General features: G+C 43.6%; 1 protein-coding gene across 1 annotated transcript; it reads right to left on the reverse strand.

Moving 5' to 3' along the window:
• Nucleotides 1-9,626: 9,626 nt before the first annotated feature.
• On the reverse strand, nt 9,627-21,741 carry LOC8037053 (HIG1 domain family member 1A, mitochondrial-like). Its single transcript, XM_042289584.1, has 2 exons — nt 21,461-21,741; nt 9,627-11,339 (listed from the first exon to the last, which is right to left on the reverse strand). The coding sequence occupies exons 1-2, from the start codon at nt 21,720-21,722 to the stop codon at nt 11,134-11,136; spliced, it is 468 nt and encodes a 155-aa protein (XP_042145518.1). The 5' UTR covers nt 21,723-21,741; the 3' UTR covers nt 9,627-11,133.

Here is a 21,741-nt window from a genome sequence, read left to right on the forward strand (position 1 = left end):
TGGCAATGACGCGTCCCGCTCCAACTGTAGCAGTACATCCTGCGTGGACAGGTGTGGTTGAAAGCCAAATGTGTTAACCGGGAAAAGGTCCAACTGGTCCATATACCTCTGCAGTCTATTGAGGACGTGTCCTAGGACCTTACCTACGCAAAATGTAAGAGAGATGGGTCTGACGTTGGTTATGTCAAGCTTTTTACCCGGTTTGGGGATAAATACGATTCTGGCGTTTCTATTCGGCTGGGACTTTTTCGGAGTTTCAAACACGGTTGAAGAAATCGATGAGAGACCCGACGGACGGAGAGTCCAGGTTTCTGAGCATACGATTTGTGACACCATCAGCACTCGGAGCAGACGTCGTTTTGACCCTGCCGAGCACATCCCTGACTTCAGCCACAATAATTGGGACATCTAAACGAGGGTTGGGCTTGCCCCGGTACGAGAGGCAAGGAGGTGTAGAGGACCTGTCGGTATTAAGGTACGTTAACATGAGGTCGCTGATTAGGGCTTCCGCGTCCTCTAAATGCCCGTGGCAGAACCTAATCATACTGTTCTCTTGAACAGACTTGGATTTCAGAGGGTCGAGCAGATGTCTGAGCAACGTTCAGGTGCTGCGAAGGCCCAGGTTTCCGTTCATGCGGACGCAAACCTGTCCCTAGTGAAGTCTATCTAGGTCCGCAGCATATTTCTCGAATACCCCTATCGGGCTTGGCAACTCTCCTTTTAAGACGACGATTGTGTTTGTCCATTTTTAAGGAAAGTTTGTTGTGCCTCCCACATATAAAAAATCTTTGGATCGACAACTTCTGACTTCAAGGCTACATCCGTTTCAGACGTGACTGCGTTAGCGTCCTTCGTAAGAGTCTCGATCCAACTTTGTAGACTGACGGTTTCGTTTATGTGAGAAGTGCCAGAGTGAGAAGTGAGAAGCCCTCGCTATGTATTGTATCCCAAATGGCAACGCCTTTCCTAAGCGAGCGACCCCCCACGCCTGATGTTAAGCGTTGAAATCACTCACCACAATAAAGGAGGCCCGACCAGCCGTTCGAGATGCATAACGTATGATGCTGGCTGCCTGTTCGGTAGTGTTTTTCGGCGAGCTGTACATATTAAGGAGATATGTACTGTACTGTCCTTTCGATTGCGGTACTAGTTTGAGCAAGGTATGGTTCAACCTAGAATCTTCGATATGCAACTGATTAACAGCGACAATTCTGTGAACGAAAACGACTGTAGCGGATTTGCAATTTTCTAAATCGACAAATTGTGGATGAAAGGAGGTGTACCCTGCTAACTTGAGCGGAGGGGTGACCTCCTCTAAAGAGATTAGGTGTGGCCTGTTATCCGATGGGAGATGCTGGATGTGTACCTGCAGGTTGCTCCGTTTGTGCCGGAGTCCCCTGCAGTTCCACTGCCAGATTTTAATCGTTTGTTGCTGGTGCGTGGTTTGTCTGGTCATATTTCTTAAGCACGGAGAGTTTGGCAAGAATGGCATTAAGTTAGTTTCGTTCATACGTTTCTCCAGCTTGTCCAACCGGTCCTCAACCTGGTCTAAATGCTCTTTGATGCGTCTGTGTATCGGGGCGAACAACGAAGAGACCGAGGAGACGTTATTTTCGTCGGACATAGAGTCTTCAGCGCCCCCGTTAGACCAAGCTTAACTACGCGTGGAGCGGAATCGTTAGGGGGCTCATACCCTGGGGTTGGACGTAAGGAGTGCTATTAGCTGCATACTGCGAGTGCAGGTTAGCAGTAGCTCGAGTAAAGGGATTAAACTGACCGCGCAACTGCTCGTTCTCTTTCCCTGAAAGATCTAATCTCTTTCAAAAAGATCTATAAGCGAGAATCATCGGAAGAATGTTGTTTGTCATTAACGGAGTCCTTACTGGCCCAACTTGCCTTTTTGTGCTGTGATTCCAGCGTCGCCTTCTTGGTCCGGCTTCTGCTGCGTCGCATCTCGAGGGGGGAAGGGGAGGAGGAAGGAGATTGAGTGATCCCTTATCCTCGACTTAGAGGCCCCTCGGGAACTCAAGCGCGCCCTACCTCCCTGCGTATCGCCTTGCTTGGTGTCCTGCGGAGCAGCCTTCGGTTGTGGATTCATCTTGGGCTTGGGAACGAAACGATGTTGGCAGTCCTTGGAGCCAGTTTCATGAGGACCGCCGCATACAATATAGCTCGGTGTGCAGGCGTTATCCGCATCTTGATGCTGAAGGTCTCTGCCACATTTGTGGCAGAGTGTTTGCTTGGTCACAGTGCAGACGTCGGCCCGGTGTCTGAGCTTGCGGCAGTTAAAGGGGCCTTGCACTCATATTTAAGTGTCTACCTTTTTTGCGGCTTCCACGTCTCTTGGGGTTCGGGCAACTCAGTAGGCACGGAGAGAGTAACTAAATATCAGTGCGTTAAATTTTAACCGGACTACGCGGAAACCCCCTCCACCTACGGGGGCGACCCGCGGTGCCGAGAGTGCGCTATATGTGACGACATCGTGACGTTTTTGGTGCTGGCCATACTACTGATCAGAGCCGCTAAAAGCTTTTCTTTTTTTTTTTTTTGTCGAAATACAAATATAAGTGGCGCGAACCGTTTCAATTATTTATGAAAGTAGTTTTTGTTCGGCATTTTAGATCAGAAAAGAAACAAATGCAGTTTATAAAATTAGGTACGGAAACAAGAAATGACCCGTCGACATACCCGCCACCAAGCTGTGGAAAAGGCGGCGCATACTAGAAAGGGGTAGTGGGATGGATGGATGGATGGATGGATGGATAGATGGTAATGGCTATACCCTTTGTAATTGAGATCAGGCCGCTGATCTCAATGGCGATTGCTGGATCGCGCATCCCCATGCACTTGTTTGCTGCAGCGCGAGTGCGACTACCGGACGGCCATCTTGCAAGCCGTTTTTTCTCGTTTGGCTAGCGTTGCAGAGGCCGGCGACAGCGTGCTAAAGACACGTTTTCTACTCGTTCGTCGTCATTCGCCGAAGTCGTTCTTTAAGATCCTGTCTGAGGCGTGATACTCGCCATAGAGAACACGTGGAAATTTTTACGAAAGCGCAGTGCTGCAGGGAAAAGGCACAACTCGTCAAAAGCAAGTTTCGCCGGTCTGGCGGCGTGTTCAAAGCTTCCTTGGCACGCCGAAGTGATGTGTGTGTGTCTCTGTGCCTTCGCACGTTTCAATAGCGATCAAGAATCGACGCCGTGTGAATGTGTTTTGCAAGTTGTATGTGTTGCGAGCCTCGCGCTTGTTGTTCTGACATCTCTGGCTCGCTCACTGCGGGCATCCAGGCATCTGACACCCTGACATCTGGCGCTTTTTCTGTCTTTTACGTGGCGTTTCAAGCGGCACACGACGGAAAATGCACATCAAGCTATTCTTGAACACGTGTCGCCATCTGTATTTATATTAAGAAACTGCAATTTGTCGTAACTGAATGGGAAAAGTTTGAGATATAATAACATTCTTAACCTGTAATATATCAATAAAAAAAGTTCTGTAAAACGTGATATCGAAGGATACTTCATAATTTAATGTCTCGTAATTTTGATTAGTTGACGTGATTCTGTTTTTATAGTGGCATAAAATAATACCATTTTAAACTTTATTTTTATTTTAAAATACACGTCATCTGTAAAGTTTGTTGTTTACTTTTTTATTTTTATTATATCCAACCGAACGCTCACGTAAAATAGTGTGGACGACGGGACGTTATAACTCGAGAAATATTTTTGTTTTGTTTTGTTTTCAATATTAGAGAGTGTGGTCTTTGAAAAGTTGAATAATTAAATAAAAAAAAACTAAAAAATAATCGTAATATCGAGACATTAAAATATCGTTGAAAAACAGCTCTTTAATTTGGCGTTGAATTTATAATTGTAAGAAACAGAAAAAGAAAGTTATAAGCCGTCAAAAAGCACCAAAACGTCATGCACGGTAGGGTTGCACCTTAAAGGGGCTGTGCAAGGACATTGGGTAGGAATATTTCTTACTTTACACCAGCCTCCTGGCACTAGTGAAACCCAAGTATACTCGAACGCAACACAACTGACCAAGAAGCGTCTTCGTCGCGGCGGAATTCAAAGGAAGAAAGCGGAGCTTTTCTTTCAGTCTTTCCATCCAAAGCCGTCTTTTGCTCCTTCGCGAAATTTGATGACGGAGCTGTGTGGACAATGGCAACAGTACGATCCCCGGGAATGCGTCGTCGAACTCTGCGGTGACGATATCCAAATGCTGCTCACATAGTAGACGCGAAGACTGCGTACGCATTCGACCTGGACTCGTGATAATTACTGCCTCGTGAGGCATTCAGGTAATGGCCCGTGTCCAATCGCTGCAACGCCGACAATAGCCGAGCCATAACAATGCCTGGAACTCGGCGCGTGTCCTGTGCTTTGCCAACCCCACTGCGTGGCTATGATCAACATTGGTGGCATATAATTGGCTCCAGATCACGTGGTCGCTTGTTCTGGCTGCGAGTTGATGGGGTGAACGGTGCTCGTTTTTCTTAAATTTTTTTTCTGGAACTTCTATTTCGTGGGGTGAAAAACGAACGCGTGTTTTATAGGTCATTAACGTCAGGGAACTGTTTTAAGCGGTATTTTCGCAAAGTAAAAAAATTGTTGCATCGCCCCTTTAACAGATTTGAGGTTCTTCCGTTTTCCCGCGAATCTGACACACACCTTATACATCGTGAAATTAAGACGGCCTGAGTACAGATTCGAAAGCTAAATTGCGAGATTCGTGCTTCGAAGGCCGCATGGTAATGAGTTCGAGGAGGAAACTTAGCACGCGGCATTCGAACAACGGATATTCCGGTGACTCGTGTTTGCAGACTGTATTTTTGTACGATGAATAGACCGATCTCACCAAGCGTTCCACGCATGCGTGCCGCCGCCATAACTGTAGTTCATAGGAGGCAAGCCAACCAGTTCACGATAGAGCTCATGCCGCCTCGTGCTCTGCTCGCGCAGACCTCCAGCGGGGTTGTCGCGCGTGCAGAAAGACTACAGCTCCCACGATGCATGGCGGAAGCGGTGGCGTACTCGAACTAGCTGTGAGATCGGTCTATTAAAGCGAGACTGCGGCTTGAAAAGTATTTCCACCGTATTTTTGATGGTCACCGATTTTTATAAAATGTTAACCATGTATTTAGGTGCCCTTCCTGAGCATGTCTATAAAACATCTCGGCAATATATTGGTTTTTTATAACAAAATTAATTTTTGAAATTTACGGATACACGCTCAAATCACTTGCTGCCGCTGTACTGCCAACACTGAGCAAGAACGGCGTACAGGGGCTGCCATGAAGGCGCTGCCGTTGCCGTGACGTCACACCCTGGTGAGTAAGTTGTGGAAGTAAGCAGTAATCAGCCGAAGCCACAAGCGCTCGGACGAGTGGAGCACACTCGGGTGCGCGCCCGTGAAATGCACTTTCACGAAGCCGAAGCTACACGCGCGAATGATGCCTCAAACGACGCCTTTACAGCGCGAGAATGGAAATTGAGGTCGCCAGGCCTTAACGATCTTCCGTCCCCGCGCTCGTGCTTTTTATCAATAGAGAGTTTTAGTAAATGGTTTTCAGAGACCCTCTATCACTCCGGGCTCGCGCGAAAGCACGCTTGGAAGTGGCAGACATAATTAAAAACAAAACAGCGCAAAGACAAGTACAAAGTAAAAGGTAACCGACACGACACAGCGCTGTCAATTTGAAACATTGAAAAGAGCCCGATGTATAAAAAAAAAGTTGATTAACGTGGAAGTGTGGGTTAGTTGGTATGCAGACATAATTAAAAACAAAACAGCGCAATGACGAGGACAAAGTAAAAGGTAACCGACAGGACACAGCGCTGTCAAATTAAAACATTAAAAAAAGACCTATGTATAAGAAATATAGTTGATTAACGAAGAAGTTTGGGCTAGTTGCTATGCAGACACAATTAAATACAAAACAGCAAAAAGACGAGGACAAAGTAAACGGTAGCCGACAGGGCACAGCCCGATCTTACGCCACGGAAGCGTTGCTTGAAAACACGGTGTACTAAAACCGTCTATTGTCAAACTCCAAGATTTAACAAAAAGTGTCTTCAGTCAAAAGGCATAACGTCGATCAGTTTTTCTCGGCGTGCTAGCAACAAAAGCTGCCTTATCATTCTCTCGGAGGCGATCCCGGCGGGTCTTAATAGAGAGTTTTAGTAGATCGTTCCCATGACTCCGATAACGATATCCCGATACTCCGCCACCGCCTCCCTTGCGCATGCATAGTATCGTTATTGGGGCTATCGGAGGTATCGGAACGATCTACTAAAACTCTCTAATGAGAACGGGTAATCGTCTATCTAGGGGCACGTTCTGATCGTTGCTCGATTCAGACGAATCTGATGAGTCCATATCGATATGCCGCACGAACGAAAAACAGTGACCTGCTGCAGGCGGGCCAGGCTCAAACTGCGCACGTGTGAATCCTTTTCATTTCAGTAGTTGGCCGACCGTTGGGTAGAGGGCGTCGGGTAGAGGCTGTTTGCAACCATCCTTAATTGGCGCATCTCATATTGGGCCGACGGTGCTGGTGTTCTCACCTAGCTACAAAACGGTTGCCGCAGAGATCGTCGACTGGATGACAACTTGTTCACCCTGACCCAATGTATTGAGATCGCTCGGTTGGAAAAGTGGAACCTTATTTGTTACTTTTTGGACGTTGCTAAAGCTTACGACAGTGTTCCCCATTCCTTGCTGATCAAGCGGCTCCAGCAGCTCAACATGCCGGAACCTTGGGAGGAGCTAATAAAGCGGCTATATGATGCAAATCAAGTTATGGAAACGTTCAACGGAGTCTTTTCTGGTGACGTTCCGGTGCGTAGGGGACTACGTCAGGGTTTGTCCGTTATCCCCCGTTCTGTACATGCTCTATACATCCGGCATGGAGAAGGGGCTAGAACACACAGGTATTGGCTTTACTCTGCGACACATGCAACACGGAGACATGGTTGAATGGCAGCTCTCCGGGCTCGCTTTCGCAGATGATCTAGTACTGATGGCCGACAACGTCTCAGATATGAGGAAACTTCTGATCACCTGCGAAGTGGAAGCGGCTCGGCTTCGACTGCAATTCAATGCCAACAAGTCGGCCGTGGTGCTTTTCTCCGGGCAGGGCGAGGGCCTTGAATCCCTCACCATCCAGAACACTGCGCTTCCTGTTAGTAGCCGATACAGATACCTTGGACTTGGAGTGACCCTAACCAGTGCAGAAGACTACCTAGCAGTGCACCATGAAAATCTCAAGGCGCGGAAGTCCGCGCCTACTCAAGTGACGTCACTGTGCACGTGACCCGGAAAACGATGCCCGAGTTGAGAGGCGGCAAAACCCTGGATCTTTTTCATTTTTTAAATAAAAACTAGGGTATCCAGACAAAATCTGTTTTCTGTAGTTCACTGCAGAAGTGTCAGGCATCAACTTCCACAATTATTTAAGCAAAGCCCTGAAATTGTTGCACAGCTCCTTTAAGGCAAAATAATTACTTTCAAAAGTGAAATCATATGAGACATACGGCGACATTTAATTTGCATTACATGTCATGTTTCAATCACTCTCATTCCACGCGTGATGTCACGTTTCACGTGAGCATTGTGGGTTCCTTGAAATTCTTGCGCGAGGATGATGTAGCTCTGACGTCAAGAACCTATCGACCAATCAGGATTTTTCAGTCACGCCACCGACATCGGCTTTTCTGCGACATGAGCTCCTTAACGCTATCGAGTTTAAATTATCAGTTAGCAAAAGTGATGCTCATTTGCAAATTAAATTGACCGGCATCTTGTCAAGAACAAACCTCAACAGCCAGGCTATGCCAGCTTATTCTGCATAAGAAAATGTTCACTTGGGCAAGCCCTATTTTGGGCCAGATTCGATCTGAGTGCGAAGGTGCGTGTAAATTAGAGTGAACAATTGCGATTACTTCTTGCTGGATGATTAGTGACATGCATGCGGTGCTGAGTGTAAACAATATTTGGTTAGAACAACAAGCATTTGGATTGCCGCTCGGTGTTTCTATAAAAAATAAACTGAAAGGAATTATCCTAAAACCTTTGTTACATCCTGAAAATTTCATTGCTTTTAGCTCAGTTGTGTCGTCATCATATACATTTATATTGTGAAGTGTATTTCGTAAACCTTATTTCATAATTAGCATGAGCACGAGGTGCTCATTTCATAATTTTATGTAATGTAATTAATTCCTTAGTTCAAGGACACAATCACGATTTCATTTTTAGCACTGCGACACAAAGTTGAACCAACCACGGGTATTTCAGGTGACCTACCACACTTTGCGACATTTTATACCGTGTAAATAGATCAGCTTGAACTTTTGAATTTTACTTAAACACGATGAAAGCACAATAAAACACAGTATAATTCTAAATTTGAAGCTGATCTATTTACAGGTATGCACCAACCCGCTCAACTCTTTACTCTCGTATTTAAACATTTTGATTCAGGTAAAAATATATGTTACTGGTAAACAAAGAAATGTGGAGTCGTATGAACATGATGTTATGTATGTTAATGTAGATTTTTTTCTACTCTTGCATCGAAATAAAAGAACTGAATTCAATATTTATGCTAACTAAAAACAAAAGTAAATTGCACGGACGATCGAAGAAACTATATACTTAATCGTTTCACGGCGTAAATAGTGTATATTGCCAGAACAACGCGAAAAATATATTCTCAATTTAGCGGTTCAAACCGGTTCGAACCGTTATTTTTTGCTCCCCGTAACTGAACCGGAACCGAACCGAAAGCCGTGAACCCGAACCGGAACCGAACCGATAAAAATTTCGGTTTGACACTCGATCTGCTTTCGTTCACGTTTGAAGCTTCAGTAAGCCTCTTCCCGCAGCGAAACAGCCGTTCTATAAACGAGTCGAGATGCTTGACGGCAGCCACTTTGACCGCACGGTCACTGGACTTGCGGTAGGCAGCAGTGACCTCGCGCATGCGCAGTCCATACCGAAGAGCCGATCGTATCGTATCGTATGTGCCAAAACGGTTCCCTAAAACCCCCTACTGTTTGGGGCATGTTTCTTCCTTGTATGAATGTACCGCGAAATTCGGTTTCTTAACCGATCGCGCTACGATTTTGGGCAGCGTTGCCCGCAGGTGGTGCCTTTTTTTCCACAAAAATTACAAAGAGCGAACTTACGTGAGAAAAAAGTGAAGAAAAAGGCTTAACTCCTATGGAAACCCAGCGAAGCCATCGGTCTTCAATCAATAGGGCAATTTATTCTTTTAAAGAGGGCAGGCAAAAGAAAAAAAGTGACTCGGTTATTACTTTACAAGTCTGTCTTCCCAATGGCAACAGAGAATGCAACACGAGTGGTCAATAGTTTGGGCCATGAGTACAATAACTGAAAAGAAACAATTGCCGTGCTCAGATCTTTCCTCTGCCCCGGGACTCTCTCTAGGAATAGGAGATGCGACTCTTGATTGTGTTTGTGACAAAGAAGCAGAACATGCACGCTAATAATTTTTGCTTTTAATAAAACCGCCCAAAGCACAAATAAAAAAATGTCTCCTAAAAAAAGATTAAACCATTTTGCACTGCACCTTCAAGAGCAAAATGAAACATTGGTAAACTGGAACTTTGAAACATTTATTAAAATAAATAGTTCATTTTCTCGCTTCATTGGTGTTTCAAGCAAAATTTTACATATTCATGACCCGACAAAAAACCCGAGTAATCAGTTTGCTTTGCCTGGTTCAGCAGAATAACACCATACTATGCAGTATCGAGTTAACTATTATGAAAAGAAAAACAATATACCTAGGCACAGTGAAAATACTTTTGTAACATGGCGACAGTAACACTAATGATTGTAGTAGACTGCGAGCAGGAATCGCCATTAGCTATTGCAGCAGAGCTACATAAACAGAATTCACAACTTAACAAAGAATTTGTAGTAACAGGATTTAAAAACTTTATACATGAACAAATCCCAATTATCACAACTGCCAGTATCCGTCATGTCTGTGTACGACATTTCTCATTACAAGCTTTTGCATGTGTAATAATAAAAATGTGTCCATTTAAAAACCAAACAAGGGCACTACATTCACTTTACACTGTCAGTACTCTTTTTTTTTTTTTCTCGAAAAGAACACATGCATGTTGTTTTACACTGCAGAAATCAACTCTACACCTTCACAAAATTTTTGACAGATAAATACTGCCAATTATGCACATTTATTGGTCAGTTGTACCCAGAAAACTCTTTCCGTACCTCAGAAGAAAAAGAAGATTGCTGCACAAGAAAGCTTAAAAGTCAACACAAAAAGTTATATCTTGAGGGATCCACAAAACAGTGAAAACATAGCATTAGTTAGGATGCAAAATAAAATTTCGAGTTAAACTTCATATCCACATCGTCTTTAATTTATAAGTAAATCAGCATTTCAGCAAGTATGACATGAGCCTATCCGTACCTGCCCACCCACAGACGCACACAAACTTGGTGTTAGTCGTCCCAAAGGTATAACTCCCAGCGGTCTCTCATCATCCATTAACAGTAGGCGACACAGTTGGCACCTCGTGGCCAGTGATTATAAGCAATGAACGCAGTACTGGTAAATTAGACTAATTTAATCCAGGTATCAAATGCCTATCCGGCCACTGCTGCTCCAAAATATTCTAGTATTTTAACAAACAAAAATCTGTTTCTAAAGCCCTTTTTCATAAAACAATTACAAAATAAATTTTTCTATCTGAAGGCAACCAGACAGCAAAAGCAAAACATGCCAGAATAGTGAGATGCCTGCACTTCAACGCAGCTTGTACACGGTGTAATGCATATCGCAAGTTTGTCCGCTTCTTGCGCAGGGGTTGCACTGACGTCCAAACACCGAGCTTTGATTCGCTCCAATGGAGGAATAGTGGGTAGACCCCAATGCTAGCTGCCTTGGGATCTACCCACGTGTTTTCCAATTGGAGCCAATCAGAGCTCGGCGTTTTGACGTCACCGCAACCCCAGCTCAAGAAGCAGACAAACTTGCAATCAGCATAGACATTTCGCCGGTGCCAGCAAGTTTCTGCCTAGCTATCTGGGCGTGTTGCCTCCACAAGTGTGCTAGTCTCTGGGTTATTATCTGGTCCCGTCTTCATCAGAATCCTGATTCCGGTGGAGGTATCTCTGGACCAGGCTGTACGAGACGCCGAGGGTCAGGAAGCCGACCACCGTGCCTTGGGCAGCCACTCGCAGCTGCATCATGTAGACGGATGTGTCGAAGAACTTGCGCCTCCTGTACATGTAGGCCCCGTAAGCACAGGCGCAGAGGCAGCCGGTAAGACCTGAAGAAAAGGAAGACCAGATACCACGCCATTTTGAATCCAAGCTGAAATATGGAAGATACATTGCACGAGAAAGGAGAACAGCAAGCAAACTGCACTGACAACAATGGCAACATAATGGACAGAACAGGGATTGTTCTCTCGTTAAAACCAGAATTTAAACAACAAAACAACACACAAAAGTTAAATATGCTTACTTAAATATTAACGGATATTGACTGCCACAACACCAGTCTAACATTAAAAAGCAAATGTACATAATGTGGAAGTGTTTTTATTATTTATTTTCAATCTTAACAACATTATGCCTGCATGCTGGTCCTAGCTGGTAGACCCCATTGGCAACAAACAGAGGTTAGCAATCTAATCTGAAAGCAAACTGGAATTTCCTCAAGGCAGCTAAGCTCGCAAGTAGGTCCCCCTTGTACAAGACTGGTTCAACCGAAAACAAATGAACCCAGTTGTAAGCTTATTAGGGTTTTGACCACTCTCAGTTGATAATCAAACCTGAGAAACCATTTTCTTAAGAAACAAAAATCCCAGACTTGTAAAGCACTCAGGCTAAGACACATTTTCTTTGCTTTGATGTGTATGCCATATATTTGCAAGCGCTCCTGGTTTGTCACAGAAACTCAACAAGACAGGTCAATTTCATTGGGAATAAATGAACTGATTCAAAATGTCACAAAGATTCGCGACCCAATTTAGGAAAGTCAAATTACATTATTCAGCCTATCTATCTTCTCCTCAACAAATGGGATAGCAAGAGAGCCTTCCAAAAAGGGTAGATTACCGTAAAATACCGGAAGCGCGCCCGACCCACTTTCACTGATAACTGGGTTAAACTAGGCATGGGTGCTTCCAGTCAAATCAGGTGCTTCCCATATATTTTGCAGAATTTCCAAATCTGGGAAAGGTTACTAGTGGGTGCTTGAACGAAGTGGGCGCTCCCATGGTCTTTTATGGTAGTCTAAGGAACTGTGCATCCAATAGATAAAAAGCGTTTTAACAGGCCTATTTGACGTCCTACCTGACAATGTAATCGAACGGGCTCATCGTCTCGGTACCCACTCGCCGAGTAAATGCCGTCCTATCATAGTCAAATTTTCAAGTTATAAAATAAAGGGGAATATACTTTCCGCGCGTACAAAATTGAACGCAACAAACGTAACGGTCAGTGAAGACTTCTCGCCCGCCACGCGACACGCGCGTAAGAAGTTAATTGCGTTTGCGAAAAACCAACCGGGCGCACCCACCTTCCAGCTGCGTTACAACAAAGTTATCATCAACAACAAGCATTACGTCTACCATCTGTTGAGTGATAGCGTAATCGAGCATGCGCCACTACTGGCACAAGTGAACAGTCATCCAAGCACCGCGGCACGTGCCACCACGTAGGGAAACGCGAGGGGCAGTGGACAAAACTTAGCGTTTGTATCATTTATTTTTTCTAACGTTCGCAGCATTGTTAACAAGCACGATTCCTTAACCTCTGCCATAGACACCTGCAATGCTGACGTAATAGTTTTAACCGAGACGTGGCTGCACTCGTATGTTCGGGATTGTGAAATTTTTTCGAGCGCTAATAATTTTTCCATTTATCGTTGCGATTGCACCTTTCGTCAGGGCGGTGGCGTCCTTCTGGCCATTTCCAAAGACTTCTCATCGCAATGCATTCATATTTCCAGTAACCTTGAAATTGTGTGGGCTCTCATTGAGCTAACTCATCAAAAATTAATTGTTGGTGCGTGTTATCGTCCCCCCACTTATTCCTCCACATTTGTGAATGAGCTTCACGACGCAACAAACATTGTTTCATCGCGCTTTCCCACGTTGCCTTTATTTTTGCTTGGCGATTTTAACATCCCGAACATAACATGGAACAGTGAACCACCCCTGATGCACCCTGTCTCCTCTCTAGCGAAGGAGTTTTTAGACTTTTGCTCTGTTTTTTCATTTACACAAGTTGTCAAGCAGCCTACGAAAATCACCCAGTCGGCAGCTAACACCCTTGACCTCGTATTGTCCTCCAGATCTGATTTCATTTCGGACATTACTTATTTGCCTGGTTTAAGCGACCATGCCCTCCTTTCATTTCACGTTAACCTGTCGAGACCTTTAGCTCCTAAAAAGTCGAAAACTTTTCGAAACTATAAAAAAGCTAATTTTGAAGCTATCAATAATGAACTATCAGCTTTCCTTGACATATTTTTGAAGGATTTCAATCTTCGTAGCGTACAAGCTAACTGGAATTTATATTTGGCGAAAGTTAACGAGCTAACCAATAAATACATCCCTACTTATACTGTTCGTCATAATCGTAACGCACCATGGTACAATCTTCACATCAAGCGTTTGTCAAACAAAAAAAAACGTCTTTTTAAATCAGCCAAGCGATCTTCAAATGATGACCGCAGGATACCTTACAAACAGGCTGCCGACGAATATGTCTCAGCAGTAAAAAAAGCCAAGGAAGAATTTCAACAGCAAACGTTACCTTTAATGCTAGCAACCGACACTAAAACGTTCTGGCGCATTATAAATCCGAAAGATGATAATAAAATAATCCTCATCGACGATACTGATAATGTAATCCCATCTAACCTGTGCGCGTCCACTCTTAATGAATGTTTTATACGCAACTTTTCAGAATCTGCGGATCCCTCTCTACCCTTCGTTCATTCGTACGATTACGCAGTAATGTTTCCCATATTGATTGAGCCAGCTGGGGTAGAACACCTACTTAGATCATTAAAGCCTTCTTCTGCCCCTGGTTGCGATCTAGTTAATCCAAAATTCTTAAAAAGCACAAGTGTTTATTCCTCTATCATACTAACAAAGATCTTTCAGCAGTCACTCGACAATGGTTTTCTACCCGCGGAATGGAAAGTCGGGAAGGTGATTCCACGCCACAAATCAGGTAAAAAGACCTCTGCACTCAACTACCGACCCATATCACTCACCAGTATCCCCTGTAAAATTCTTGAACATATTCTGTTTTCCAATCTTGCTAACTTTCTCGAATCGAATTCATTTTTTACATTCGCGCAACATGGTTTTCGAAAAACTTACTCCTGTGAAACACAACTGGTGTCCTTCATGCATAAAATGAATATCATCCTCGACCACTCATCATCAGCAGATTGCATATTTTTAGATTTTTCCAAAGCATTCGATAAGGTCTGTCATAAGCTGCTGCTCTATAAACTGCGTCAACTAAACCTTGGTCACAAACTTCTCACGTGGCTTGAATTCTTTCTTATTAACCGTTCACAATTTTTTTCAGCTAACGATCTAACATCCGAGCCGCGCAGTGTCCACTCTGGTGTACCGCAAGGCTCGGTGCTTGGTCCTCTTCTTTTTCTTATTTACATTAATGATCTCGCGTCAACTGTTTCCTCCCACATTCACTTGTTTGCTGATGACTGCGTACTTTTTCGTGAAATAACTTGCGATAATGACATAATCTGCCTTCAATCTGACCTTAACGCTATCTCTGTCTGGTGCGAAGCATGGCGCATGGAATTAAATATTAACAAGTGTAAACTAAGGCATGTGTCCAGAAAACCTTGCCAATTGCCAAAATACTGCCTTAATAACATACCCCTTGACCCTGTATCCTCATACAAGTATCTTGGCATTCATATTTCCCATGATCTGACTTGGACCGCCCATACCACATACGTGATTAATAATGCTAACCGGATGTTGGGATACCTTCGACGTAACTTTGCCCGAGCATCTTCGTCATTAAAACTACTGCTTTACACCACACTAATTCGCTCTAAATTGGAATACGCCACGTCAGTTTGGGATCCCAGCCAAGAAAACCTAATAAACTCACTCGAAATGGTCCAAAATAATTCTGTTCGTTTTATACTTTCTAACTATAACCGAACCGCGAGCATAAGTTCAATGAAGTCTAGCCTCAGCCTGCCATCTCTCGCATCTTGCCGTAAAGCTTTTCGTCTCAGTCTCTTTCATAAATTGTTTTACCATTCACATCTGCACGACAAACTTATTTTACCTCCTCAGTACATCTCATCTCGGTTTGATCAAGCTAATAAGGTTGGAATTCCATCAGCCAGAACTAACGCTTTCTTTCAGTCATTTCTGCCACGCACATCTGACGAGTGGAATCGCCTTCCTGCTTCAATAGCCACTATCGAAGACTCCCATCACTTCAAGAACGCCTTAGCTAACATTGTATGATTATATGCCATTTTTTGTTTATTTGTATTACCATTTTTGCTGTACTCTGTTTGTTTAATTTCTTCTTGATTGTAACCACTCCCCTCTCTAATGCCTTTGGCCCTGAGGGTATACTAAATAAATAAATAAATAAATATTACCAATTCATCCATTCAGATATTTTCATTGGCAACCTAACGTGGGGAAGCGAGTTGAGGCAGCTCTTTACTCATCATCGTTATAATTGCAGTGTTCATTGCAATACATAAAAATAAAGTCATGTGCAGGTGCTTCTATCATTACTTTCACTAACTGGATATAGCCAATCACTATTGATACCCCAGATTATAGCTGTGGCAGGGTCGTGATGGTTTACTTGTGAGTAATGCTCATACAGTAATATCTCGTTAGTATGGACGCCTCAGCTCCCCCCAAACATCGTTCATAATGTGAGTTGTCCAGATTAATGAGACAAAAATGCATGTATTTTCCAAGTTTGTTCCCGAAAACGGTGTCCACATTGTGGGGTATCCATAATAACTGAGTCCATATTAATGTGATATGACAATCATGAAACAATTTATCTAAACAATCTTCTGAAGAATTATTATTTCAGACTCTACACTTTGCTACAACTTTGCTTGCGAATCAAAAACAGATTTAACACAATTACCATAATATCCTAAGAGTTAATTTGATCCTGGAAACGACCTACCACCTCCCGTTCCATAGTCAAAACTCCCGTTTTTCGGGAACCACCCAAAGAGTTCACCACTAGACACTGTATCACTTGGTTCACATGCAGACTGAAACGAAACTAAACTAAATGCAGAACCACTGCAATTGCTCAGGCAAGCTAGTTATCTCTCATAGGGCCATCACTCAGCTGATAATGGAACAAGGAATTAGTACCTTTTGCAGTTGCACATTACTAAGCAGGGAGAAGGGAATGTCATAAAAGGGGAATCGGAGAAGTTGCTCCAGTTCCCGGTCAAAGATAAATGACTACTTCAGTATACAAAGGGAAAGTGAGGCAAAACTTTAGTACTAAATGATGTGGACTGCAAGGGTAGGGCAAATTATAGCAGGACCCATGCCAGCTTGGACTGGGGAGAAGACAAGGCGACTATGAACCGCAGCTAAGAAAATTGAATACATCAACCCAAATGAAAAAAAAGAAAGCAAACCCTCAAGATTTCGCAGTAATATTCAATGCAATCTCAACGGGCACATTGTGGATAACCGGTTCTAATGACGTCTGTTACTGGAGGGTTGATCTAACCTACAGAGAGATCAGACCCATCACAATGGCAATAAGTGAGTGAATAGGTGTCGGGACATTGGAAAAATTTGGGAATGAGAGGGGGATCTCCCTTCCCTTCCCTTCCCCAAACTGTTTACTAGAAATGTTGAAAGAAACGGAGGGGGGGAGAGTGGCCTTCTTCTGTTGCAATGCCATAGATAAATGCCTTTCTTCACTTTTATAAAGAAACAATGTTTAGTCTTTAAATCACCTGCTAGGACTAGTCGGTATGCTTGTGTCATGACTGCATCTTACGCAGGGGTTCTGGTGACGTCAAAACGCCGGGCTTCGATCGGAAAGATAGTGCCTAGACCTCATTGCTAGCTGCCTTGAAGTCTACCCACTAACTTTCCAATCAGAGCCAATCAGAGCTCGGCATCCTGACATCACTGCAACCCCTGCGCAAGGAGCAGACGAACTTGCACTTTGCATTATTGAAGACATGAGCACGGGAAGATAGGGTCCAAGTTCAATTCCTTTTGGTCATATCCCTAGGTCTAAAAACTAAAAAATTAGTCCATTCTCTCTTTCAACCAAGTAACTTTTCCTAAATTAGGCTTAAGCTACCTTTAAAGGAATACTTGAACGAAATTTGAAATATTCCCCTCGTGTTCAAAACTAGGTTGAATATGATCCACAATATCCGTAAACGACAATCGCACATTTGTATTTTGAGCCTGATGGCTGTATTTTTTGCTATAAACGGCCCACTCTGGCAAGCGCTCGGAGAAGTCCCAGCGGAGACCAAGTGACATCCAACGCAATCGTGACGTAGGTCGTCTCAAGACGAGCAAAGCTACGGCGAGGCTGACGTCGAGAGGACGGCCTCGTCGTTCCAGCCACCGAAGTGGCTGCTTTTGTACGAATTTTGAGTGACGGGTTAATTTTCTGTAATCTTGTAGGGGGACAATAGCGACTTCTGCGACACACAAAAGGCATTCTCGGGAAGAGGGGAGTTCCTCCTGCTCCTCTTCTCTCGTCGTGGCCGGAGACGAGACAACCTCCGTCACTAGCTGTCAAGGTTCCTAGACGGGCATTACAAACGAGGCATTAGCGACATCCACCAGGTGCTCTTTGCTAATCGTTTAATCTGTTTTAAAATTACTTTTTGTGACTTTTTTAACAAGATATTGGTGTGCTCGATGTGATGCTGCTTTTTTGAACACATATAGACCGAAAAATGAGCACCGAAATTTCGTTGTAGTATCCCTTTAACCCTTTAACTGTCTTTTCCACAGGTGCGGGAAAGCCTGGACCCTCAGATGGACAAAGTTGACTAAATAAAGTTTGCACAAGCCATTAGCCGGTAATATACCACTAAGCAAAAATTTGCTTTCGTTGATTGCCCATTAATGGTGATACACAAAAATTTTGGCAGCTTGAGTTTAGCCGTTGAATGGTGGAAAGTTGCACGGGAGCATGTCCGAGTATAGGGCTGTGCGGCTGAAGTTACGCTGCGCATATGCAGCACCACTCCTCCCCCTGGCGAGACACGCCGATACTTGTTAGAAGCACGAGGAGCAGACGACGCGGGAGGCTGGTGCGCTTGTCGTGCTGGATTCGTGCTTGTTAAAGTAATGTACCCAATGAAAAAGGTACCAAAATGACACAGCATCGCGTTAAACACAAAAGTACATCTGTCTCCCGAAAAGGTTTGTTTGGTCCCTGGGAGGCGATTCAAGAAAGACCGCCAGAAGCATGAATCGCCCGCTGTGCGGAGGACAGGTTTAATTATTGCTTCTCTATCTTGTCACATGATTCAGTAACGCAGCTACGCTTGCTTGTCACATTTATAGGGACTTTTCGTAGGTCACACACGAGAGCATGCAGGAGTTTTGCATTGCTTCAGGGAGGACTGAGCTGGCGCCCATGGGGCCCGCAATCCATGGCTGACATTTTACGATAAGTCCTTAATGTAATAGCTACGATGGTTCCCCATGGCGGTCCACAAACGAAACCCGAATATGCAGCTACCATTTTTTTATAAACAACTTTAACTTTGAGAATTAAGCTGACTTTGCTTGCCCGCCAATTTCGTTCCCCGATGTTAACAAGAGAAAGCGGGTAACCGGCAAAAGACTTGAGGAAAAATTAGGCAGATAATCGTAGCCCCTATTGCATACTGACTTGAACGCATAATTGAAAGGAAATTGACGGCTGTATTCTAGATTCCCTATATATTATTTAGATGATGTAGTTAGCCCACAACAAGTATAATTACTTCCTAAAGGTCTGTCAAAATTAGATACTAGAACGTCCTAGGTCGACCAATTTGAGCGTGTTGGCAATGTTAGATGTTCCTAATGTAATAGCTAGGATGGTTCCCCGTGGGTGTCAACAAAATAAACTTGATTATGCAGTTACTATTTTTTAAACAGGATTAAATTTGAGAACCCAGCTCACTTTGCTTACCTGCCAATTTTCCATTTTGATGAATTAGTGGAGACTGGGTCGAGAAAACTAGAAGCATCAACCGTGGAAGAGACAGAAGAAGGTATCTTTCTTACACGCTTGATATTTTTAGTTCTTTCGATCCAGTATCTGGGCAATTCATCCATATTGTTAATATACACACAAGCCCACCTGCGCTCTCACAGTAATTTCTACCAATTTCGTTCCCCAATGCTTGCAAAAAAAGGCGAGTAAGCAGCGAAAGACATGAGCGCAGATGATACAGATAATCATAGCCCATATTGCGCACTGACTTGATTGCATAGTTGAAAAGGGATTTACACTGACGGCTGTACTCTAGTTCTTTTTTATAGTATTAAAAGGATGTAGTCAACCTACAGCAAGCATTATTTTTGCAAGGAACTTTAAAACATCAAACCCTAGGACATTCCTCGGTCAACCAATAAGAGTGTGTTGGCAATGTTAAACGTATAAATTGAAAGCTCCATAAAGAGGACGAAGACAGGGCACGTCACAAAGGCCAGTAACTAAACATTCAGGACTGAAACTTAAAATTAAATAATCTTTTCTTGCAGAGAGAGAGTGAAGGAATTTGGACGATCCCTTTTTGGCACAAAGACTCAAGATATATAAAATTTAATTGTGCCTAAAGAGCAAACAAGACGAATAGTGACGCATATTTGTTTTATTAGTTGTGAACCGCAACAGTGTTCAAAATTATCATTCTGCGGTCACATAAAAAATAGGCTAAAAACAGGCGGCGCTATAACGATGAAAATGCAAGTCGATTGGAGACCACTCTCTTCACTAATAAAATTATAAGTGGGTTATACGCACGTACATGAATTGCGATTCTACCACTGACGGCAGCGACAGATGTGCACTAACATAGCAAGGTGTCGCGGCGAATAGTAATATTTTTTTTATTTTGTTGTTTGGCCCGCTCAAAATACCTCGGAACAGATAAGCGGACGCCTTATTGACGTACGATTTCGGTTTTTTATTAGAGCTTGATCCAGTGTTGTGATTAGGCTGTGCGTGCTTCGTCATTTACTTCATTCGGATGAATCTGAACAAGCGCAGCATGCTTCCAACAGTCGGTAACTCAGAGTTTCTAAGAGCACTGACCTTTTCGTGCACAGCTGTGCTGTGCACAAAAATACAATTTAAACAATATTGCATCCTCATCTTTGTCTTAATATTCCCGACTTCGAACAGCTAGCGAAACCATAAAGAAAAAGAGCATTTATCTCGAGGCGGATGTTACAGTCGACGCTGTCTTGCACTTGCGAGACACACTTCGCAAACGGCAAATGTTTTTATGCCTGGATCATTTCCTCCACCCCGGATACCTGACAAACAAGCAACCTTTCTTAGCAGAAGTTCGCCTCCCTAAAAAAATTATCACAGTTTTTTAACAGACAGAAAGCTTTAACTCAGTGCTCGCCGTTGCAACTGGCAGCGCAATGGGACGAGCAAACGGCTAATTAGGACGAATTCGCGCCACGGCGCGGTGCCACTGGGATCGCTCCAGCGCGCCCCCAGCCCAGCCGAACGGTCCCAAACTCGGGCATGGCACTCAAAGGGTTACGGATATGACAATAATTCTCTTTCTCAAGATAACCTTAACATAACAACCTATGTCTGAAACATCTAGAATTCCAGTGAATGATGCCTGAAACCAATCCCCACCAGCACCTGCGGTGTCATGAACAACTGAATCACCACTCTCACGGCAGCCATATACTTGGCGTACAACAGACTGTGACTCCCGAGCACAAGGAAAAGTGCCATTGAAGTTTTCCATAAGGATGTGGAAGAATAAGCAGACCAGATTACGAAAAGTGTGAACTTAGGTAAAAGTGCTTCCTTAATCCCATTACAAACATAAGTCGTCATATCAGTTAAATTGTTTCATACTAGAATTCACGTTTTGGTGCATTTGGTGCAACAAAATGTACACCACATAAAGCCTAGCGAATTTTACCCACCCAATATTATGCTTGCAAGAGTATAAATTTTAACGGAACAAAACTGAAGAGTAAAAAATATGAGGAAGTTCCAAGTTTGTTCAAACAACATGGCTATGATAGGGTACAACACCCACAGCTTCTGTACGGAAGGTCATCCCTCATCATTTATATCCCGTGCAACTGGCACTATCTTAACAGAAGGAACACTTTGGAATCAACAACAGGTGGCACCAAGCTCTTACCAAACACCATGAATGGTGACTCTTTGTACTTTCGCTTTAATTTCGACGTCGTCGTTTCCTCAGTGATCGTGGGTTCGAATATGGCTGCCGGCGTTGCCATCTCTGTACGGTCCTCCGTCATAAAGATCTGGAAAATGAATGCAAAAAGAGTGACAAGTTTGTTGTAAATTATGCATTGTATGTCAATTGAAGAAGTCGAAGACAACCTGGCTTGCAACACTATGTAGTTATTTATTTTAACCATAAAGGCCCTTTCGGGCATTATATAAGGGGAACATGAT

The sequence above is a fragment of the Ixodes scapularis genome, unplaced genomic scaffold (genome assembly GCF_016920785.2).
Source record: "Ixodes scapularis isolate PalLabHiFi unplaced genomic scaffold, ASM1692078v2 PGA_scaffold0__279_contigs__length_252992795, whole genome shotgun sequence".
Lineage (NCBI taxonomy): Eukaryota > Metazoa > Arthropoda > Arachnida > Ixodida > Ixodidae > Ixodes > Ixodes scapularis.